The sequence below is a fragment of the Micromesistius poutassou genome (genome assembly GCF_964030765.1).
Source record: "Micromesistius poutassou genome assembly, chromosome: 13".
NCBI classification, from domain to species: Eukaryota; Metazoa; Chordata; class Actinopteri; order Gadiformes; family Gadidae; genus Micromesistius; species Micromesistius poutassou.
The window spans coordinates 18321360-18342581 of NC_140283.1; the positions used below are offsets into that span (position 1 = coordinate 18321360).

The 21222-nt window shown below is 52.5% G+C and overlaps 1 protein-coding gene across 1 annotated transcript; it reads left to right on the forward strand.

Annotated features, from left to right (window-relative positions):
- Window positions 1-925: 925 nt before the first annotated feature.
- Window positions 926-19735, forward strand: LOC311356981 (zinc finger protein aebp2-like). Its single transcript, XM_084476848.1, has 7 exons — window positions 926-1557; window positions 1895-2105; window positions 2312-2419; window positions 2919-3105; window positions 3666-3811; window positions 9923-9990; window positions 19621-19735. Exons 1-7 carry the CDS (start codon window positions 944-946, stop codon window positions 19664-19666), a joined length of 1380 nt encoding a protein of 459 aa, XP_084332974.1. The 5' UTR covers window positions 926-943; the 3' UTR covers window positions 19667-19735.
- Window positions 19736-21222: the final 1487 nt, after the last annotated feature.

Below are 21222 nucleotides of genomic sequence, written 5' to 3' on the forward strand. Positions count from 1 at the left end.
TATTGTGTATGAGTGTTTGTTTTTGGGGGTAGGTCATTTGCTTTGAAACTCAAGACCCTCTGCTTGGATGGTAGCTGCCTGACGAATGTGACAACAAAGATATTTTTACGTCAGTTCACGGACAGTTTGGGCTACCATAAACACTGGAAAAATAGGGAAGTCTGTAGGAATCAAAGGTTAGACGTGGACATTGGGATTTTGAGAATCGACCAGGCAAATGTCACTCTTAAGACGAGTAGCCTTGGAGCGCCCTCTTGTGGCGGGTCCTTAAAGGGACCACATCTAAATACGACGTGTTCTACAAGGATGGAGGTGGAAACCTTTATATAAGGTGCATACAACAATATACAATAAATAGATTCATTAAATGTGTTATCAGCACGTATATGTCTACATAAAATAGTGCATGATTGGTCTTAGGGGAATCTCCATAATAAAGATGACTGCCACTTTCCTCCATTCAGGCCAAACGCGTTGTGCCTTTCTCCGGTACCCTGAATCAAAAATAACCATTGATATGTAAATTAATATACAGGAGGTTTTTTTTAACACAGCACGTTGCGGTTAATACAATACGTCGTTTAGTTCATGCGACTTGACAGCTGTACTGGCGCTACAACCACGGCGCTGTTCATATTTCTGGTACACGTGGAACGGCTTAATACTATGTCAGGGAGTCCCCGCCTCCCGCCACGCCGGTCCAATCAGAGATCCGTGGGCGTTGTCCGGCCACGCCCCCTGTACTACGACGGAGTGTGCGCAGTGGACAGCGTTGCCAGATTCGGCCAGATTTACCTCCCAGCGCGCTGCAGCAAGGGTTGTCAGATTGGGCGGGAAATCTGGCACAATCTGGCAACGCGTGCAGTGGCCGCTGTAGTCGGAATTTTAATAGCAAAACCAGCCCAGGGTGTGTATAGTGTGTGTGTGTTGCTGTCCTTCTGAAATGGCTACTACCGCGTCGGAAGTAACGCAAGTACCGCGCGAACAGGGGGACGAGACGAACCCAAAGCGCGGAGGAGAGAGCCGCGGAGGAGACATGACCACCGGGGACCGAGCGGAGTCGAAAATGGAGCAACCGGGTGACAGTGTTGAACCCAAAATGGAAGATGCAGACGCTGGAGGAACAGGCGAGAAACCTGCTGCAGCACCAGAGGCCCAGGCTGGGCTGACGGATGATGCTGCAGCCGCCGCCGCTACTGCTGCTGCTGCTGCTGCCGCCGCCGCACACGATGAGGAGACGACCGAGGCCGAGGGTCAGGAGAAGCCCACCCCCGGAGACGGCGAGGGGTCTCCTCCGATCGACAAGCGAACGGCGGAACCGAGTCAAGTCAAGGAAGAGCGAAGGGAGGAGAGCCAGGCTCCAGAGGTGATGAAGAGCGAGAAGGGTAAAGCGGCGTGTGAGGATGGGGATAAGAACAGCAGCGGCGGTGGTGGAGGAGGAGGAGGAGGAGGAGGAGGAGGCGGCGGCGGCGAGGAGCTGAGCGACAAGAGGCGGACCAGCGTGGAGATGTCATCCTCGGACGGGGAGCCCCTGAGCCGGATGGATTCTGAAGACAGGTTGGTTGGTTTTTAAGGCAAATCTTCCCGTTTGTTTAAGCTAGTTAAAGGGGAAATTAAAATTATTTTGGCTGCATGAATGAACAGGTTTTGCCATGGGTATTAGCATTGGCACGCGAGGAGAATCGGTTACAGGCACCGTTCTGTCACGCATGCTATGTGGCTGATTGTTGCCAGGAACATTTTGCACCTGTCCCTTCCAAAAAAAAACAACAACTGGCAGACTGTCAGCACAGCAGCACTGTGGTGACTGCGCGTACGTATGTGTGACATTCCCCTCAATCGCACGCTGCCCCGCTGCCCCGCCCACTGACCGCCGTGCGTGCGTGTGGTTCAGTATCAGCAGCACCCTGATGGAGATGGAGAGCACGGTGTCCAGCGGCCGCTCCACCCCCGCGATGATGAACGGCCAGGGCAGCGCCGGGAGTTCCACGGCGGCCAAGGCGGCCTACCCGTGCTGCTGGGACCTGTGCTCCGAGTGCTTCAACTCCAGCCCGGACCTGGCCGAGCATATCCGATGTCTTCACGTGGACGCGCAGCAAGGAGGGGTGAGTGAATAGGAGCTGCATTTCATGCTATCATTATTATCAGGTTAATATAATATTATTATTATCGTTTTTTTTATGAATTCAGTTTCTGTTATGTATATTACCCATAGCTTTTTGAAAACTGTGTGTGTGTGTGTGTGTGTGTGTGTGTGTGTGTGTGTGTGTGTGTGTGTGTGTGTGTGTGTGTGTGCGCGCGCTCCCCTCAGGTGTTTGTGTGTCTTTGGAAGGGGTGTAAGGTGTACAACACGCCCTCCACCAGTCAGAGCTGGCTCCACAGACACATGCTGACCCACAGCGGGGACAAGCCCTTCAAGGTACAGTCTCTCACCCCTCGCTCACCCCTCGCTCACCCCTCTCTCACCCCTCTCTCACCCCAACAACCGGGAGGCAGTTCAAATCTATTCAGCTGGGCACCAAATTCATCCTCTGCTGTGACTCGAATAGCATGAATCAGTCATGTGATAGTCACGGGTTATTTATCAACATATTCATGTTATTTTATATCTATCTAGAGATATTGTGATATAAATATATACAGTACATAGATCTATATATGTATGTATAGATCTATAGATCCAGATATATCTATAAATCTATATATAAGTGTTTATACATAGATCTAGATAGATTGATTGATAGATAGATATGCCCTATATGTATTGGATTTATGTATATACGTATGTGTAACTTTAAAATGTGCAACACCTAGTGTATCACATACACACATGCATCGGAGGAGAGCGTTCCCCCCCCTGCTGTCTCCTCCACCACCCCCCCCTGACTCTGTCCTCTCTCCGGCCCCGCCCGCCGCAGTGTGTGGTGGGGGGCTGCACGGCCAGCTTCTCCTCCCAGGGGGGGCTGGCGCGCCACGTGCCCAGCCACTTCAGCCAGCAGAGCGCGGCGCGGCTGGCCAGCCAGGCCCGGCTGAAGGAGGAGTCGCCCTCCAAGGCCAGCCTGAACCGCAGGAAGAAGCTCAAGAACAAACGCCGCCGCGCCCTACGTACGTACGCACGCACGCATGCACGCACGCCTCGGACCCCTCGCCCTGAAGGCCCCCAGTATACTTACAACATACTCGGTACAGGGTGCGATGCATTCACATTTGCGTTAAGGTGAATGGGTTAACCCAGGGGTTGTTATTGCTTGGCACTTGGTCCCATGAACATCCTTACTGTACCGACAGCGATATATATTGTTGTTTCTCTTTTTTCTGACAAACGTACCTACTGTAAGTCCCTTTAGATTAAAGTGTCTGCTGAAGGCTAAAATGTGAATGTAAATGAAGGGTATTTAGCAGGCGCTTTTTATCCACGTGGGAGAGGGTGGGAACTGTTTCAACCTCACACCCTGCACAGATCCCAAAGTGTCACTACGTTTTGTGTCACCTGCCATGTTATCGGTGCAACAACACAACATTTCGATTTTGTTTTTTAAAATAAACCTGGGTGGCTTCAGCCCCACAAAGGGCGAGGGCAAACTGCGCGCGTGTGTTTTGATGAAGTGTACTCACCGTGCGTCCATGTTTTTTAAACATGTGGGGGGGGATTGCTCTCATTTCAGTCTGTCAATCTGTCCCTCCAGCGAGGCCGTACGACTTCTTCGACGCCCAGTCGATGGACGCCATCCGCCACCGCGCCATCTGCCTCAACCTCGCCACGCACATCGAGAGCAGCGGCAACGGCCACAGCGTGGTCTTCCACAGCACGGTGGGGCTGCACTCGCACTCACTCACTCGCTCACTCGCTCACTCACTTACTCACTCACTCACTCACTCACTCACTCACTCACTCACTCACTCACTCACTCACTCACTCACTCACTCACTCACTCACTCACTCACGCACTCACTCACTCCTGTAACGACCATAGCAGGTCTTCCGCAGCACTGTAAGTCTCATCTCGCTGTGTCTACTTTTGTCTGTCACTCACTCACTCACTCACTCACTCACTCACTCACTCACTCACTCACTCACTCACTCACTCCTGTAACGACCGTAGCAGGTCTTCCACAGCACTGTAAGTCTCATCTCTGTGTCTACTTTTGTCTGTCACTCACTCACTCACTCACTCACTTCTGCAACGACCATAAGCTGATCTCTCGCAGCACTGTAAGTCTGTGTCTCTGTGTCACTCACTCACTCACTCACTCACTGACATAGCTGGTCTCTCACAGTACTGTGAGTCTGCTTCTCTGTCTGCGTCTGTCTGTCACTCACTCTCTCACAACTGCAGTGGTTCATCCTATACATCCTATACAGGGGGTGTCCTGTTTATCCCAATGGTTTTCATCATGATCAGAATTAACATGGAAAAACAAAACCCAGTGTGGAATTCAGGTTTCCAGGGGTTATCAGCTGTAAGTCAAATGTGCTAAGAAAACTAAATAAGCCAAAGTAGCAGTAGTAATTCTAGGGAAAATAAATAAAAAATGAGACGGCAGGTATGTGAGCAATTCTATTTTTGTCATTCTAGTTTTTCGACAACAGGGGGCGCTGGAGGCCCACTCTTTCGTAGAATTGTCTCGTCAACACATTTTCCGAATGCACTTTACGTGAACCTGGTGAATCACCAGAAGGCCTAATGGCGTTGTTCTCTGAACTGAGTCTCACTGGAAAGACAATGGTAGTGTTTTTTCTCTTTCTTTCTTTCCTCCCTTGTTTTTTTCCATTCCGATCCAGTGTGTGATGTATTATGAATGAGGTTTAAAGTGCACCCCCGTCACGACACAAAGCCCACGTGCTACTAACTGCCTGCATATTACACAGCAAACGCGCACACACACGAACACCCTCACCCAATGAGCTCTGCTTATGAATGATTGCCTGATTGATGATATGTTTAATTAATATCTTGTTGTAATGGTTATTGGTACACGTTCTGAACACTAGACTCCACTAGGGGGCACTGTTGTGCCTTTTGATAAAGCCTTGGTGGATGAATTTAGTTTATGTTTATATATTTTTTATAATGCTGTACAAAATCTAATAGTCCTCATCTGCAGTAAAACCTTTATCAAATGCTCACGCACAAACGCAGTCGCACTCACCCCTCTTAATCAATGCCCCATCATGGCTGATATATCCACAGGTATTGTGTAGTGTGTGTGCGTGCGTGCGTGTGTGTGGATAGTAAGCGTCTCCTACAAATAAATAAACAAACAAGAAATATGAAATGTAAAAGCACAATAACCAAATTGCCACTACAGAATAAGCAGCGCCACTCTCTGCGCTGGCTCGCTCCGGCGTGACGCTGGAAGGGACTCTCGAAGAGGAGGAGGCGCTCTGCTAATGTTTCCCAGCCCCCGTCTTCCCTGCGCCGTAGCGATCGCGAGCGCTGGCGTCAGTGCCGTGTTATTACTGATGTGAAGCTGGTTTTGGCCCCACCTCTGGGATACCAGACTGCGGAACACAGGCCAGGAATTAAAAAAAAAAAAAGGGGGTGTTGCAGAAAAAAATAAAAAAAATAAAAAAAAAGATCATGAAGATAAAGCATGGGAAGAGGTTAAGCAAGGTAACCACATATTGAGAGAGAGAGAGGGAGAGAGGTAGAGAGAGAGAGGTAGAGAGAGAGAGAGAGAGAGAGAGGTAGAGAGAGAGAGAGAGGTAGAGAGAGAGAGAGAGAGAGAGGTAGAGAGAGAGAGAGAGAGAGAGAGAGAGGGAGAGAGAAAGAAGGCAGAGAGAGAGACAGAAAGAGAGACGCAGTGAGAAGGAGGAAAGCTGAGAGATGCGCAGAGAGAGGGGGGAGAGAGAGAGAGAGAGTGGGGGAGAGAGAGAGTGTGTGAGAGTGGGGGGGGGACAGAGGGTTAAACAGAGGCCAGTGGGCTGGAATCGGAAGGGAAATCAGAGCAGTCGGTCGTAAAGTCAGCCATATATCCACCATGGCTCTGACCCTTCTGGAGGACTCTGGGAGGGTGCGGGCGGGGGGGGGGGGGGGGGTGCTGGCCAGTAGGGACCGCTCACTCACTGGAGCTGCACTGTCACCATGTTCACTGTGGGATGTTTCTGTGTGCGCGGCCCGCTCTGCGTCATCCGGAGCTCGACCCCCTGACACCAGACAGCCACCCGTATTCAGCGGGCCTCGCTTCCGCCCGTTTGTTATGTTTTCCTGCTTGTTTTGGCGCGGCGGTAATGTCATGTGTCCACTCCATCTCATCCTCCTCCTCCTCCTCCTCTTCATCTCTTCCTCCTCCTCCTCCTCTTCTCTTCTCTTCTCTTCTCTTCCTCCTCTTCTCTTCTTCCTCCTCTTCATCTCTTCCTCCTCCTCCTCCTCCTCCTCCTCTTCATCTCTTCCCCCTCCTCCTCCTCCTCTTCCTCCTCCTCCTCCTCCTCCTCTTCTCTTCCTCCTCCTCCTCTTGTTTCTTGGTACCCCTGGCTTTATTAGATATTTGTATTAATCCATTCAACCAGACCCACCAGGTCGCCACACACCTGAATCAGAACCACGTCCCCCCGGACACGCTTCGCCCTGCCGGCCGTCCGTCATTTTGCGGTACCTTTCTGCTTCCCCCCGCCACCAGCATCGTACTCCCGGTGCCACCACGGACGCAGCCCCTTTAAGAGACGGGGCGCCCAGACTGAAGGAACACGAGGCAGGCTCCCTGAGCAGCCCCAGGCCACAGGCCAAACTCCCAGGCCTCTTTAATTAAAAGAGCAATAAAGAAGCTGCTAGCGTGATGAGTTTCAGCTGCAGGTCTGAGGACGAGGAGATTGCATCTTCCCACGTCGACGGGGTATTGAACCGGGACCCGGTGCGAAAGCCTTCCAGGGGCGTTTGTCACAACACGGTAAGGGGAAGAGGCGACCCCCTTCTCCTGCCTCACGTTCACATCCGTCCGTTGAGGGGTCTCGTTGACTTTGCATGGGGCGCTCTCGAAATGCATTGTGGGTCCGTCCGTTCCGTCGGCTCCGTTGCCAGCATCAAAAAGTTGAGAAATGTAATGTTGAACTTTTCAGGCAGCGACGGAGCCGAGCCGTCGGCCAATCAGATCGCGTTACGCAAATATACGCAAGTACACTTTACAACCGCAATCGCCTTTGTAATACAACCCGGGAAAACACACGGCTATGTCAATCCGTTGACGGAGGTAGTGTGAACGCTGCGTAAGTGTGGAGGTACAGAGGGAGCTATGTGGCGGGCTGACTAGCTTGGCAATAGCGAGAAAGGCGAGCTTGTAAATTGCTTGCCGAAACATTTTGGGAGCAGGGCGATAATTGTGTTGAGCGCGCTTCTAAGAATCCGACACAAAACCCCCATCAGGATTAATTTACCATCTCAAAGAAGATGAAAAGGCTGGTATGAGATATGTTGTTATTTTATTTGCCGGGTTCACGGTAATATACGGCCGTGAAAGCTTTTTCCAGACTTTGAAGTGCGTCTGAAGCTTGTAAGTTGCTTCTTGTTTACAATGGCAGTATAATCATCCGTCCCCAGTACATAACGACGAGGGCGCCCGTGTTTTGGTTGGCGAGGCAGAGCCGCGGCGTAGATCAGTTACACGCGGCGTTCTCTAGGACGCGGCCAAGAAGGCGTCATCGTGTTCTCTGCCCTACCTCAAGAGACCCCGGGCCCTGCCTGATGGATTTAAAGCGGGGGGGAGGGCGGGGGAGAGGTGCAAGGCTTTCCAACCCCCCAGGGAGCCAAAAGGTTAGAAGGGAACTTGACAAGAGACCGTCCGCATGCATTCACACAGAGAGGGGGTTGGAACCAGGCGTTGGATAAAGACCCTATTATTCACCTGCTGGGCTTAAAAGAGACGCACAGCATGGGACGCTATGGGAAGAAGAAAAGGAATCCATGTTTGACTAAAGGGAATGAGGACGTGAGGAGCAGGATCAGAGAGCAGCAGGCGGAGAGGAAGAAAGTGACTCTCTCTCCCTCTCTCTCTCTCTCTCTCCCTCTCTCCCTCTCTCCCTCTCTCCCTCTCCCAGGGCCCAGTCCTCCTCTCCCCTGTCCTCAAAGCAGTTTCCGTGAATGCCTCGGCGGGTCCCCAGAGGCCCCCAGGAATCATTCCAGATATTCGCGTGCGTAAGAGGAGTTATTCACGTGTGAGCTCATTCAACCGGCCTCCTATAAATAGATGAACCTCGGCGAAAAAAAATGTACGCTTGACGCAAGTGCTCTTATCCGCAGCTATTTCTGGCCACCTTGATTCATTTTTTCGAGACTTTTCCTACTCCCACGCCGACTCCATACCAGCGCCGAATTCCATTCATGTTTACCTTGAGCACAACGCGGCGAGAACGGAAAAACCACGACAAAACAACACTGTGTCGGATCGTCTCCGTCTTAAAGAGCACATCAGGCGCCCCGACGCAATCTGTCCTGTCGCGAGACCGCATCGGTCCAAATCTCTATTATTTGCGTTTACATTTAGGGCATTTAGCAGACGCTTTTATCCGAAGCGACTTAACAATAAGTACATTTGTTAGAAGAAAGAGAAACAACAATATATCGCTGTCGGTACCGTCAGGATGTTCATAGAACCAAGTGCCTAGAACTAACAATGGTGAGGTTAACCCGTTCCCCGTATACAACAGAGTAGCTAGGATGAGATTCTACAGTACACTAACTAAGTACTATTTTTAAGTGCAAGGACGTACAACATACAATAGGTGCGTTAGAGGGTGTGTGTGTGTGTGTGTGTGGGCGGGGCTATGCAGAGTCTCGGTGAACTCTAAACAAGGGAGTCTTGTGTATTTTTTTTATAATCAACATGGAGTCAGTTGAATTGGTCTGCGAGGTGAACGGCGGAGCCCGCCCCCCCTTGGTTCTGAGGTGCGGTCTGCGGCGCTGACATCCTCAGAGGAAGTGTCGTTGTTCATGATGGTCCATCTCTCGGCGTCCGCGGCGGTCCGTGCTCCTTCCCCCTGGCCTTCAGGGAACGCCAGCGATTCCTGACCGAGCATTTCCTCGGTCGGGGTCGGGGATCCGTCTCTGGCGTCGCTCGTGCGCCGGCATGCCTTTTGCTTTTTGTTTGGAGCAGCTGCAGCAGAAGGGCAGTCTGGGAGTCTGGGATGCGAACCAGAGTGAATATTGAAATCGGGGTGAATTATTATTGAAACAGCCTCGCGATGGCTCTACGTGTGTGGTCGTCCTCCTCCTCCTCCTGCCGCTGCTTTATGCCTGGCTCAAAAGTGTGGGATCCGGGGCCCTCGCTGGTGAAGGGATGGTTGTGGGGGGGGGGGGGGGGGATTCTGAGACAAAGGGAATGTGTTTTGAAGACCAGTTCCACCGAGAGCGATAGAAACCAGATCAGGCCTACAAACAAAAGGATGCCAAAGGATGTTAGAAACCTGAATGATGCCTTCGCTGTTTAGGCCATTGGTTGTATCTGTAAGAGTGTGAAACTAAAGCGGAGCCTCATTTCGGATATTGTTAAAGGTCCCGTGACGTGCCACCAGGTGTGGTGGGTGTGATTAGCCGTTACAAGCCGTTTTGGAAAATCTGGCATTCTAGCAAAAGTTATGGCATCACAGGTGGGCGTGTCCACCTAGATGTGTGACGGATAGATGAGCAACGCCCACCTGTGATGTCACAACGGACAGATTTCCAAAACTGCTTGTAACTGCTAATCGCACCACACCTAGTGGCATGTTATGGGACCTTTAACCCGCAGAACAGATGGATTCATTCCCTCAGTAGGACCGGACACCATGGCCCTATGACACCCGTTCACAGCAGTTGGTTTGGGTTTGATTCCATCTGGGTATTGCCAAGATTTCTACGAAAAAATGTTTTGGATCCAACGTGAAATACAGAGTCATATGTTTCGTTTTTCTCTCCTTAAACATGATATGTTGTTTTGTTTCATTGGACAGGTTCTGGCCAGGAGAAAGGAAGGATCTGGAAAGGTGAAAGTCCTACTGCACTGGACGCCTGAGGATATGTGAGTAGAGTCTGCCCACAATTATTTCACACCCGTTGTGCTTCATAGTCCTAGTCGTAGCTTATTCCACCAAGAAAAAAAAACGATGAGCATGATTTTTACATCAGAAATTCAATTCATACACTATTGAACTCGGGGGCAAAGTATGAGCAAGCAGAAAGTCTTTTGGAAACGCTTTGATGAACTACTTCAATGGCATACTAGCCAATCAAACGCTGTCATATCAAAGCACACGACGGCATTACACATCACTGCATTAAACATGTGCTTCCCACAACTTCAAATGAGGCAGTTCATCTCCTGCATTTACTTTTTGCTCTCACTTTCCTTTCTGACACATGCTTCTCTCTGATCAAATAGTGATATTCATGTATATGAGTATAACATGGTATGTAGTATAGCATGTATCACCGGTCTGCATACAGCATACGTTCACCATCACAACCTCTCGTCCAGTGAACCGTGTGGTGGGGATCAGGGTCCCAAGCCCTCCGTCCCTTAGGTATGTCTTGTGTAAGACGTGCAGTGGTTTGGCTGAGGGTTATACACAATGTAAAGACTGTTTATTCCACCTCAACGCCTTTTTGGGACAACGCCGTGTGTGTGTGTGTGTGTGTGTGTGTGTGTGTGTGTGTGTGTGTGTGTGTGTGTGTGTGTGTGTGTGTGTGTGTGTGTGTGTGTGTGTGTGTGTGTGTGTGTGTGTGTGTGTGTGTGTGTGTGTGTGTGTGTGTGGTGGACGGGACCTTTTGTGCTTTTTGCATGTTTACAGTGTGTATAGTAGCAGTATATCTGCGGTTGTCTGTTGATAGTTTTACGATTCACCCTTTTTTCCATCCACTTCAACCCTCAAAAGGCCAGCTTATGCCACCACTCGCCATAAATCTCCCCAGTTCTCCCATCTCGGGGTTGAGCTGGGTATCTGTTGTCGAGGAGAACTCCCAGTGCGTTTGTTCAGACCACCGTACCGCTGGGCTCGTAAGCAGCGTCAGGCAGATGGAAGTGCGTAGTTAAATATAAATAGTATCCATAATAATATAAATAGTTTTATGCTTGGAGCTAACTCTAAACAAAAGCTCTGTTTCCATGTAATTGTCAAGCAAATGTTGAGAACGTTTTGAAATGCAATACTTCAAAATGCGCACACCAGTAGCTGGATGTAAACTCGTCTTATACAGCTCATGTAACATAATCCAACTCTAAATCACAGATATAAAATGTTATTTCAAGTCTCACGTACTGTCATACAACAAACTGAACACTTACTGGCCTACTTACCAAGTAAAATACTTATTTTGGCAACACCAAAAAAACATGTATGTTTCAATTAATGTTTTAATTTTTAGATATGTTTCACCATTATATTTGCCATATTCTTTAATCTCTTTGTACATACAGGCTACCTTCACATATTTGTATTAAAAGTACCAAAACCATAATGTAGTGACCTATAGCAAAATGTACTTTTACAACGTCCCTTTTTCCCGTGGGGGTGAGTAGTCTTATTTCCATCTATGCCAATAGGGGTCAGCACCCACAGGGATGAGTACCTCTAGAGGGCGAGGACCCATGGGGGGTGAGGAGGACCCATGAGGGGTGAGTAGCCCTGGGGAACCTCCTCTTGGGAGAGGCTCTGGCCTGGAGATAGCTGCTGTTTAGGCATCAGCTGCTGATGCTGCTGACGGCTCTCCCCAATGCATCCATTTGACCCTAACCCATCTGCTGCACGCAATACATTCTCTTAACATTGTTGGCCGAGAAAGTGTATCCCGATTATATCATATATGATTTATGCACGCTTTAGTATAGTTTTATCTGAGTTGCAAATGCTATGACGCAATTTCTCTACTTTGAGAAAATTGCAGTCTTACAACGCCAATCTTCTCCGCTGCGTTCTTTGCTCTCTCTTTAACGCCTCGATGAGCTGTTCTTAACGTGGACGTGGAACCATCCTTGTTCTCTACGAGGGGAAAAAAAAAAAACTGAAAGCCTTCCGAGCGCCAAAAGGTCTGTGACGCGCGTGGAGCGAGCAGAGTGGAATCCCCGCGCTACAGATAACTCCTTCCAGACCCCGGCTACCTTCTCAGCTCCACGCCTCAGTAGAAAGACAACACGGGATTTTCCTGCATATGGCTCGGATTCCTATGCAAACCGTACCGGAGCGTTTTCGCCGTGGAAAAGTGCCATTTAGTCGATAATCCAGGTTAAATGTAACTCTAAACCATAAGCATTTCACCTGGATGCACTCATTTAGTCTGTATTTTTGTTCACTGGCAGATTCAGGTCAGGGGTCAGTGATCCACGGTTCCTTAAGTATCATCCTGCTCCAGTTCCACATCTGGAATCACTAATTAGCGACGCAGAGAAAACCGTGATGGATCGGCCCGCCGTTTCATTCAAAACGTCTTAGCACATCTGTCTTCAGCCGAGTCAGAAGCTGCATGAAGGAGAGCATTTATCTCCGCAGGTCCAGAGACGCACAGAGACAGAGAGTGAGGGAGAGAGACAGAGTGAGGGAGAGACACACAGAGAGAGAGAGTGAGGGAGAGACACAGAGAGAGAGAGAGTGAGGGAGAGACACAGAGAGAGAGAGAGTGAGGGAGAGACACAGAGAGACAGAGAGTGAGGGAGAGACACAGAGAGAGAGGAGGAGAGGAGAGACAGACAGAGACAGAGAGAGGAAGAGACACACACAGATGGACTTGGAGAGAGTGAGAGGGAGAGACACCGTCGTCTCGTTCAACGTCTTTGCACATCTGTCGTCAGCCGAGAGTCAGAAGCTGCAACGAAGGAGAGCATTTATCTCAGCGGGTCTCTGGTGGGGGGGACGAGAGACATCTCCCACGCCGCCACTACAGCCGCTCCGCCACTCCCACTCACTCTCTGGATGTCATTAGACCGCAGCGAGAGAAAGGGCTGCTGGAAGAAGGGGAATTTTAAAAAAGATGGAGGCAGTGGAAAGTGGAGCAGACGTCACTGAGCCTCAGCACTGGGTCCAAGTGGGCCAGGACGCTGCAACATGAAGGCCCCCGCCGCTGACACCCCCCCCCCCCCTTGATGAGCAGGGAGCGCTGAAGAAGAACAGGCCCTCCCTGCACCACCACCACCACCTCCACCGCCACCACCACCTCCACCACCACTGCTCCCATAACCCACCATCCACATCTTTAACCCGGTTCCTCCATCTTGTATGCTCCTTATTCCTTCCTTCCTCCTCCACACACACACACACGCGCACACACACACACACACACACACACACACACACACACACACACACACACACACACACACAGACGGGACCTCCACCTCGCCGCGTGGCCGGGGTGCGGGCGTCCTGTCTCCTCCCATTCAAGGAGACGGGGATGGATTACAGAGAGAGAGACGCGATGCGAGAGACAGAGACAGAGGCGGAGGCGGAGGCGAAGACAGAGGCAGAGATGGATGAAAGACTGCGACGCGGGGGGGAGGGGGGGAGGAGGAGACACCAAAGTAAACGGGAGCTGGGTCGGGGAGGGACGAGAGAGAGAGAGGGAGGGAGAGAGAGGGAATGACGCGAGCGGGTGGGTGGGCGGGCGGGCGATGCCGCGTGGGCCAGGGAAGAGCGTCGGGAGTGTGAATAATGGAGGGGTTGGGGGGGGGGGGAGGGGGGGGCGGGGGTTAAATAGGTTAAGGTTGAAAATGATGAGAGGAAGAGAGGAACCTGCCAGACGTGGAGCGCGTCAGAAGGAGCGTCCGTCAACATGCAGACGTTGCGTTCCCCCCCCCCCCCCCCCGAACACGACGTCGACCGGAATTCCAGACGAGCGTTCCCTTGCGCTCCGACGTGCGGTGGCGGCGGCGTTAACCAGCGTGTCGTCTGCATCATTTAAGGCGGGAGGGGGGGCGGGGGGCTGGCGGTTTGTTAAGCGGATCACCGCAAGCTCCGTTCAAGACGTTCCCCGGTCAATGTTTAACGCGCGCCTCGCTGTTCCGGAACGCCGCAGAGACGGCCGTCACCGCCGGAGCGCCGTGGTTCCACCGGGGCGACGGCAGGCGCTCCCTGGAACGTCCTGGTGGTGTGTGGTGGGGGGGGGGTGCTTCATGATGCCCCCCCCCCCCCCCCCCCGTCGCCCTGACATCCTTCCCCAGCGCTGCGTCTCGGATCGGCGCTCTCAGTGGGAACACCGGGGCTCATTAATGCCCAACCAATCGCGTTCCGGCTGAGATTCATTAACGGCGTTTTAATTAACGAAGAACTGATTAGCCACGTTGGCATGCTAGCAGCAGTCAACCGCTGTACACAGACCCTCCCCCCCCCTCCCCCCCCCCCCCTTCCCCTGGTGGTCCTCGGTGGGGGGGGGGTCCGTTGATGGAGCCCTCTGGTGCCGCTGGTGATAATGAAATACAAACAGGCGTCATCGCTCAGCGCCTGCCACCTCTCGCCGCTCTCTCTCTCTCTCTCTCAGCTCGCCGCCGCGTCCCTCTGTCTGTCTGTTTGTTTCTGCGGCGTGGGGCGGTTTCAACAGGGAAGGAAGTGGCTGCGAGCTAGACGTCGCTGCTGCTTCACGCTAGGCTAGAAGGCTCGACTATTGTTTGCACCCTACGGTTTGAATCAGACCCCGGAAAAAAACAGAGCTGAACGATGAACTGAAACCTGTGTACCGCTCGGATCAAACACTTCTTCTGATCACGACTCTTGTGGGTGGTGTTTGTGGTTAGAGTAGAGCTAGACTTGTATAATTGTACTATAACACAACATTTTTTACTCGGTACATTCTAGAACATTCTCAACACTTGAGAAGCTATTATCGTGATATCTTGTGGCCCAATGGATAGTCATGTGGATATATTGTTCTATGCTGGTGTGAAGGGATTTCCTTTGTTGGCTGAAGATGTTTTATGGTAGTAGGGTTCATGAGCGAAAAGAATTGCCCCCCAACCTCCTTGCTTCTTGCGTGCACCAATTCCACGCACCATTTAGCAGATGACTCTTATCCAAGCAATTTACAAGTGAGGCCGAGAATAATCCAATCAATATCGGAGGGGCTAAAAATACTACACAAGCATTGAGAAGAAATGGGTTGCAGAGTAGCTGTTGTAATTAGGAAGAGCAACGGCAGTCGTTTTCTGGTAGCTATTCTTTTTAACTTATCCCAGTGTTTCTACTCTATGCCACACACACACACACACACACACACACACACACACACACACACACAGTTGTTTGTACCAGTGACACACACACATAAAGTGGTTTGTACCAGTGACACACACACACACACACACACACACACACACACACGCACAGTTGTTTGTACCAGTGACACACACACACACATACACAGTGTTTTTTATCCCCCCCCCCTGCGGATTCCCCCACGGTGGTCCCGTCGCGGCGCGGACACTTGCGTCAACAGTCGGGCGAGCCAGGCGGAGAGAGAGAGAGAGAGAGGCCTGCCTGGCTCTCGTCTCCCCCTCCTCCCGTCCTCTCCCTCTCCTCCCGTCCTCTCCCTCTCCTCCCGTCCTCCCCGCGCTCCTCCTGTGTCTCTGTGGCCGTTTGAAGGTGACGGAAGGGTCAGGGTGCAGCGTGCGTACCGCGCCCGGGTAAACGGAGACCTCCTTGAAGAGCAGGTCAACCCCCCCCAGACATACAACCGCAAAACCCTCCAAAGAGCCGCCCCGCCAAGCGCCGACCTGCCCTGAACCAGATCTGAGCAGAGGCCAGCCAGGGGGCTCTCGCCGTCTTATCGCTCGCCTGCTCATGTAACGGCAGTGACGCAAGTGCAGAACGCGCGCACGCACGCGCGCACACACACACACACATGCAGCCGCACACATGCAGCCACACACATGCAGCCACACACACGCACACTCACACTCACACACACATGCACGCACGCACGCACGCACGCACGCACGCAGCCACATAGTTCCCCTGCTTGTTCGTGTGCTCTGTCTCTCCACATGCGCTCCACGGTGAAGTGTAACCTGAGGCAGTGTTATCTTACTGGGAAACATTTCACTGGGAAGAGGTTGGAGGTATGCCTGCCTGCCTGCCTGCCTGGATGGATGGTGGTGGTGCTGCTGGGCTGAGGTGAAGCAGCTGGAGCCCTATCAGATGGGCGGGGCCGCGTGATGCACACTGGGAAGAGAGGGGGGGTGGGGGTGTGTGTGTGTGTGTGGGGGGGGGGGGGGCTACCTCACTAGCAGCTCTAGCTATGGGCAACAGAGCAGAGTGTGGCTTAGCTAGTGCGCTAGCGGCTAGCGGCTATCCAGGTCTCCCCACTGGTCCTGTGCTGCGTTGCCCCACGCCATCTTAGGTGTGTGTGTGTGTGTGTGTGTGTGCGTTGCATGATGCACACCTTTCCTGTGTGCGTGTGTACACCTTCACCGTATGTGTGTGTGCACCCTTTAACTTTGTGCGGTGACTCGCCGTGTGTGTGTAATGATCAAAGTCACACCCCGATGCATTATTCAATAACACAATTCGTCAATGCGTCTGTAATTAATGTATTGTCATTTGGACCTTGAAGGAGCACCCACGAGGGGTGTTGCTTACCGGGCGATAAATTGGGTGCAACCGCCATTGGGCATTTTTTCCCCCCCTCTGCGTGGCGGCGGCGGAGGAGGCGCGTCGTGATTGGCTGTCGCTGCTCTAACCCCGGTGGCTCGTCCTTGCGTTCCGCCCCCGCGATGATATTTTGTGCCACATCTGCATTTTTTTTTTACCGTCGCCGACTCCATGCGGCGTGAGTGGCGTTAGTGGCGTTACGCGGGCGTGGCACTCACCCCCCCCACCCCCCCCCCCGCCCGTGTCCGGTGGGAGTCCCGCTCCGGGCAGATCCACCGCTACCTTCTGTTGCGTCACTAAAGCCTCGGCGAGGTACGGAGGACGGAGGCTGAAGGTGGGGGGGTGGGGGGGGTACGTCGGGGGGGGCATCCAGTGGGGGGGGGGTTGAATAATGTGCGCCTTAACTGACTCAACGGTGTGTGGTGTGTTTTACGTTTCCCCCCCTGGCGTCACGCCCGGTCCGCCTGCATTCACGAGGAGTGTAAACATCAGGCGCTTTGTCTTACCCGCTCCCTTCAGCTCATTCACATCTGTCTCTCCTCTCCTCTCCTCTCCTCTCTCTGACTGACTCTGTCTCTCCTCTCCTCTTTTCTCTCTCTCTCTCTCTCCTTTACCCTCTGTCTCTGTCTCTCTCTGTCTCTCTCCTTGCCGCTCTGTCTCTGTCTGTCTGTCTTTCTCTGTCTTTCTCTCTCTCTGTCTCGCTGAATCTTTCTCTCTCTGTACCTCTCTCTTTCTGTCTCTGTGTCTCTCCCTCCCTCTCTCTCTCTCTCTTTCTCTCTGTCTCTCTGAGTCGTTATCTCTCTGTACCTCTCTGCCTCTGTCTTCGTGTCTCTCTCTCTCTTTCTCTCTCTCTCTCTCTCTCTCTCTCTCTCTCTCTCTCTCTCTCTCTTTGTCCGAGTCTTTATCCCTCTATACCTCTCTCTCTCTCTGCCTTTGTCTCTCCCCCCTCTCCTCCCCCTCCCCTCTCCCCATGCATGCGGTGCTGAATCTGCAGCGTGTGAAGCTCTACCTGCCCACCCTCTCCCTGAACGGGCTGACGAGGCAGGAGAGTTATTTGACTGGCTGGCTGGCAGTCAGCCCGCTCGTCTGCGGCGTGTGTGTGTGTGTGCGCGTGTGTGTGTGTGTGTGTGTGTGCGTGTGTGTGTGTGTGTGTGCGTTGAGAGTGTGTGTGTATCTATCTCTGGGGGCTCCTGCGATGACGCACATCGTGACGGTGGGAACGATGGGGTTTGGAGGAGATGGTGGGATGGAGAGGGTGTGTGTGTGTGTGTGTGTTGGTGGGAGTGGGAGTGTGTGGGTGGGATGGTGTGTGTGTGTGGGTGTGTGTGGGTGGGGCCGTGTGTGTGTGTGTGTGGGTGGAAGTGGGGCTGGTGTGGGTGGCGGTGGATAAGGGGGTGCGGACGGGGGAGGGGGGGGTGGATGTGGAAAACAGGGTGGTGGTGGTGGTGGAGGATGGTGGGGGTGGTGGAGAACAGGCTGGTGAAGGAGAACAGGGTAGTGGTGGGTGGAGGTGGTGGAGGTGGTGGTGGTGGTGGGTGATGGTGGTGGAGGTGGTGGGTGGTGGTGGTGGGTGGTGGGTGATGGTGGTGGAGGTGGTGGGTGGTGGTGGTGGTGGGTGGTGGTGGTGGAGGTGGTGGGTGGTGGGTGGTGGTGGAGGACGGGGGTGGTGGGTGGTGGTGGTGGGTGGTGGTGGTGGGGGTGCAGATGACTCTCTGCGCTCTTTGTCTCCGGCGTGCGGACACTCCCTTTTTGCTGCGGGGGGGCTGGCGCGGCTGCTGCTGCTGCTGCTGCAGCAGGGTAGCGGGGCTGGGCACGCCAGCCCGGGACGCTCTGCGCTGGTGACGCACGAGGGCCCCCCCCCCCCCTCCCCCCCTCCCCCCCTCCCCCCCCTCCCCCCTCCCCCCTCCTCCCTCCTCCCTCCTCCCTCCCCTCCCCTCCCGTATCTAATCACACACCCCATCCTCCCTGTTCTGCAGCCTCACACAAAGAGGGGGAAGAGATAGGGAGTTTGTCTTTGTGTACGGACAACTTTACTTGGTGTGTGTTCGTCTGTGTGTGTGGGTGTGTGTGTGTGTGTGGCGTGCACACTTTTGGTTTGACTTTGTATCTACTGTGTGTGCATTGTACCTTTACATGTGTCAGCCCCTTTACTCAATGGTACTCCCAGCCACCTGGGAAGCAAAGGCGTGGCTGCAGGATTCCGGCCGCACGTCGAATACACATGCGTTGCGTCTCCCCCTAATCGTGTGGATAAAAACCATACTCTGATAACTGTGTGCGTGTGTGTTATACAGTGTGTGTGTTGGTCAAGGCTGTGTCACTTATGGAAATGCACTCTGTGTTCAGAAGAAGGTGTTAACATGTGTTCTGGATTCAATGAAGCTCTTTGTCTCTTGTACGCGCCCCCCCCCCCCCCCCCGCACCCCCACATCTACTGTAGCTCAGCCTCTTTCCACCATTTAACTCCTCCCCCTGCTTTAGCTCCTCCCCTATCATGCATGTAACCCCCTCCCCCTTCTTTAGCCCCTCCCTTATCAAGTATGTAACTCCTCCCCCCTGCTTTAGCTCCTCCTCTATCAAACTGTTACCTCACCTCTACTGTAGCTCTATCCTCTATCAAACTGTTACCTCACCTCTACTGTAGCTCTATCCTCTATCAAACTGTTACCTCACCTCTACTGTAGCTCTATCCTCTATCAAACTGTTACCTCACCTCTACTGTAGCTCTATCCTCTATCAAACTGTTACCTCACCTCTACTGTTGCTCTATCCTCTATCAAACTGTTACCTCACCTCTACTGTAGCTCTATCCTCTATCAAACTGTTACCTCACCTCTACTGTTGCTCTATCCTCTATCAAACTGTTACCTCACCTCTACTGTAGCTCTATCCTCTATCAAACTGTTACCTCACCTCTACTGTAGCTCTATCCTCCATCAAACTGTTACCGCCCCCATTATCATCTCGATCCTACTTACCAAGGTGTGTGTGTGTGTGTGTGTGTGTGTGTGTGTGTGTGTGTGTGTGTGTGTGTGTGTGTGTGTGTGTGTGTGTGTGTGTGTGTGTGTGTGCGTGCGTAGACTCCCAGACGCGTGGGTCAACGAGACGGAGCGGGTCCCCAGCTGAAGACCAAGGTGTGCACCTGTCCCAGCTCCCCCCCGACACCGCCATGCTGCTGGACCCCAACATCTACAGGTACACACACACACACACACACACACACACACACACACACACACACACACACACACACACACACACACACGTACACACGTACACACACTTGTTGGTACCAGTGAGACGCACACACACAGTTGTTTGTACCAGTGACACACACACACACACACACACACACAGTTGTTGGTACCAGTGACACACACACACACACACACACACACGAACCGTGTAGTCTCGTAGTGCTCCACGTCTGTGCCGCCCTGCCAGCAGGTGGCGCCAGCCCTTCGCTCCATAATCCAGTTTGGCGCCAGATGGCGTTCTTCTAGAACACAATCCTGCCCCCCCGCTCCAGAGAGCTTATGAAAGTGCCAGGCTCAATAACGTCGAGTGTGTAACTCCGGACGGCTGACGGCCCCCCGTGCACGGCGCGATGCACAACCCAACGAGCCTTTATGGCCCCGCCAATAAACGGGCTGAGAACTACCCCCAGAAAGAGGAAGAGCCGGGTGTGGAGCGCTGGCGTCATCGCTCGTGGCATCGCAGAGATATATGGCACGCTGATCGGCACGCTAGCCAGCGTTGAGTGTATCCAGACTGGCCAGAGGCAGGAGGCTATAGCTGCCTCGGGAGGGGGGGGGGGGGGGGCGCTGGGCGAGGCGCCCACCGGCCCGTATCACCTTCTCTTCACCTTCTCAGGCTGCTTAGTGTGTAAGAGAGGAGAAGGAGGTATTTTTTAGTGGTTAGGGTGTGTCGCGTCGTTGACTATATTCTTCATCCGTTTATGAACGTGATGCGTTTGTCGGAGGAGATGTTTGTGTGTGTTTGGTTCCCGCTCAGTTAGGGATGATCTGACTCTGTCTCTGTCTCTCTTTCTCTCTCTCTCTCTGTCTCTTTCTGTCTCTTTCTGTCTGTCTCTCTCTCTCTCTCTCTCCCCAGAGCTCTGCCCAGAAGCGACTCAAACAAAGGTAATCTTCATGCACCAGTAATGACATCACAGAAAAACAATCCTTGTGTTATCCACCGCTCGGTGAAAACGACCTCATCCCTATGAATATCACTCCGCCATCGATCAAGGCTGTATTTGTTCACTTCGGGAAAGCCACTGATCTCCAGAGAGCATTAGCCAGAGTCGGCTGGCTGAGTCAACAGCCAGCCGTCTCCGCTGCTCAGCCGTTACTAAGATCCGTCCTAACGGCCAACTAACGTTTGCGTCGCAACCGAGTCCCCGGACGTGACTGATTTGTAGATTTCCAGGTATAAGTTAGACCCCGTGTACTTCCTGGAAAACAAGAGATACAATTAATGAAACCAAAATTGATTTTGAGGGCGCAGTCATTCACATTTACATTTTGGGCATTTAGCAGACGCTTTTATCCAAAGTGACTTACAAATGAGTACATTTATCAGAAGAAGGAAGAACCAATATATCGCCGTCAGTACAGTAAGTATGTTCAAAGGATCAAGTGGCAAGCAAAAACAATCACTAGGTTAACCCATTCCCCGTA